General features: G+C 49.9%; 1 protein-coding gene across 1 annotated transcript in view; it reads left to right on the top strand.

Annotated features, from left to right (window-relative positions):
- Positions 1-1,036: 1,036 nt before the first annotated feature.
- CCL26 (chemokine (C-C motif) ligand 26) overlaps positions 1,037-1,596 on the top strand; it is an 8,354-nt gene continuing 7,794 nt past the window's right edge. Inside the window, exons 1-2 of the mRNA XM_011976318.1 lie at positions 1,037-1,184; positions 1,286-1,400. Coding sequence (XP_011831708.1) covers positions 1,112-1,184; positions 1,286-1,400 — 188 coding nt within the window. The 5' untranslated portion in view covers positions 1,037-1,111. The remainder of the gene's footprint in view (positions 1,185-1,285; positions 1,401-1,596) is intronic.

Genomic DNA, 1,596 nt, shown 5'->3' on the forward strand with positions numbered 1-1,596 from the left:
TTAGCCAGGATGGTCTCGATCTCCTGACCTCGTGATCCGCCCGTCTCGGCCTCCCAAAGTGCTGGGATTACAGGCTTGAGCCACCATGCCCGGCCTGTTGTGTATTGTTTTAAGCATCAGGTGATTGTGATGATCTGTCAGGTTTGGGATCTGTTAGAAGAGATCTCTCAAATGCCCCCAGTCAGCCCTGGCCCTGCCGGTGTCTCCCCAAGAAGATGGATGGGCTGGTACCTGCCTGGACCATGTTTTTAAATATCCATTGTCGAGGTTGGGCTACTCTGTGTTCACATCTTGAGACCATCCAGAGCTCCACACGGAAATAAGCAAACAAAACTTTGCCCAAGAGCCAAAAACCTATCTACAATAACTAATTGTGCTATAAAGTCACTTAGCTCAGTTCACTGGAATATTACTTAATTTCCTCTGCTTTATCTTTTTAAACAAGGAAGTGTTGACTCAGCCAACAGCACTGGGAACCAGACTCCCTGGGGCCTGCCTGCCTCTGCTTTTCTCCCAAATTCTCTTCCTTTTTTGTCCCTGTTGATGGAATTCAATAAAGGGATCTCTACCATCTGTCACTTGGTTTTTTTGTCGCTTGGTTGGTTGGTTTTTTGTTTTTTTTGTTTTTTTGGCAGAGTCTCACTCTGTTGCCCAGGATGGAGTGCAGTGGTGCCATCTCAGCTCACTGCAACCTCTACCTCCCAGGTTCAAGTGATTCTCCTGCCTCAGCCTCCGGGGTAGCTGGGATTGCAGGTGCCTGCCACCACACCCGGCCAATTTTTGTGTTTTTAGTAGAGATAGGGTTTCTCCATGTTGGCCAGGCTGATCTTGAACTCCTGACCTCAAGTGATCCGCCCGCCTCGGCCTCCCAAAGTGCTGTGATCACAGGCGTGAGCCGTGACGCCCGGCCCCAGATTATCTTTCTTCGCTGTCTAATTTCCTTCCCACGAGTGTTAGGTGGTTGCTTTTCCTTCGATGGGTCAAAAGTGCTGCTTTTGTTCCCAACCACAAAATTCTCTGGAATTGTTTTCAGAGCCATCTCAGCCTCATAAAAGGGGATCAGGCAGGAGCAGTTTGGGAGAAACCTGTGAAGGGCCTGATTTGCAGCATCATGATGGGCCTGTCCGTGGCCTCTGCTGTGATCCTGGCGTCCCTCTTGAGTCTCCACCTTGGAACTGCCACACGTACGTAGCTGGCCCATTCCCCTCCTGGGGTTCCTTCCCGGACCTCCTGGGAGTGGACGGAAAGGAGCGTCTCCAAAGCCCTTCCTCTCCCTGATTTTTAGGTGGAACTGACATAGCCAAGACATGCTGCTTCCAACACAGCCACAAGTCCCTTCCCTGGACCCGGGTGCAAAGCTATGAATTCACCAGTAGCAGCTGCTCCCAGCAGGCTGTAATGTGAGTATTTCTCAGACGTGCTTTCAGGGACCCTGTCAGCCATGGAACAGGATGGGTGCTGGGCAGACCCCCAGGATGAGCCTTAGGATGGGAACCTGGAAAATCCCCTCTGCACACTAACAAGTGTGACTCCGAGCTTCAGGTAGAAGAACCTGACTTTTTTTTTTTTTTTTTTTTTTTTTTTTTTTTTTTTTTT

Source organism: Mandrillus leucophaeus, unplaced genomic scaffold (genome assembly GCF_000951045.1).
Source record: "Mandrillus leucophaeus isolate KB7577 unplaced genomic scaffold, Mleu.le_1.0 Scaffold164, whole genome shotgun sequence".
Classification (NCBI taxonomy): Eukaryota; Metazoa; Chordata; class Mammalia; order Primates; family Cercopithecidae; genus Mandrillus; species Mandrillus leucophaeus.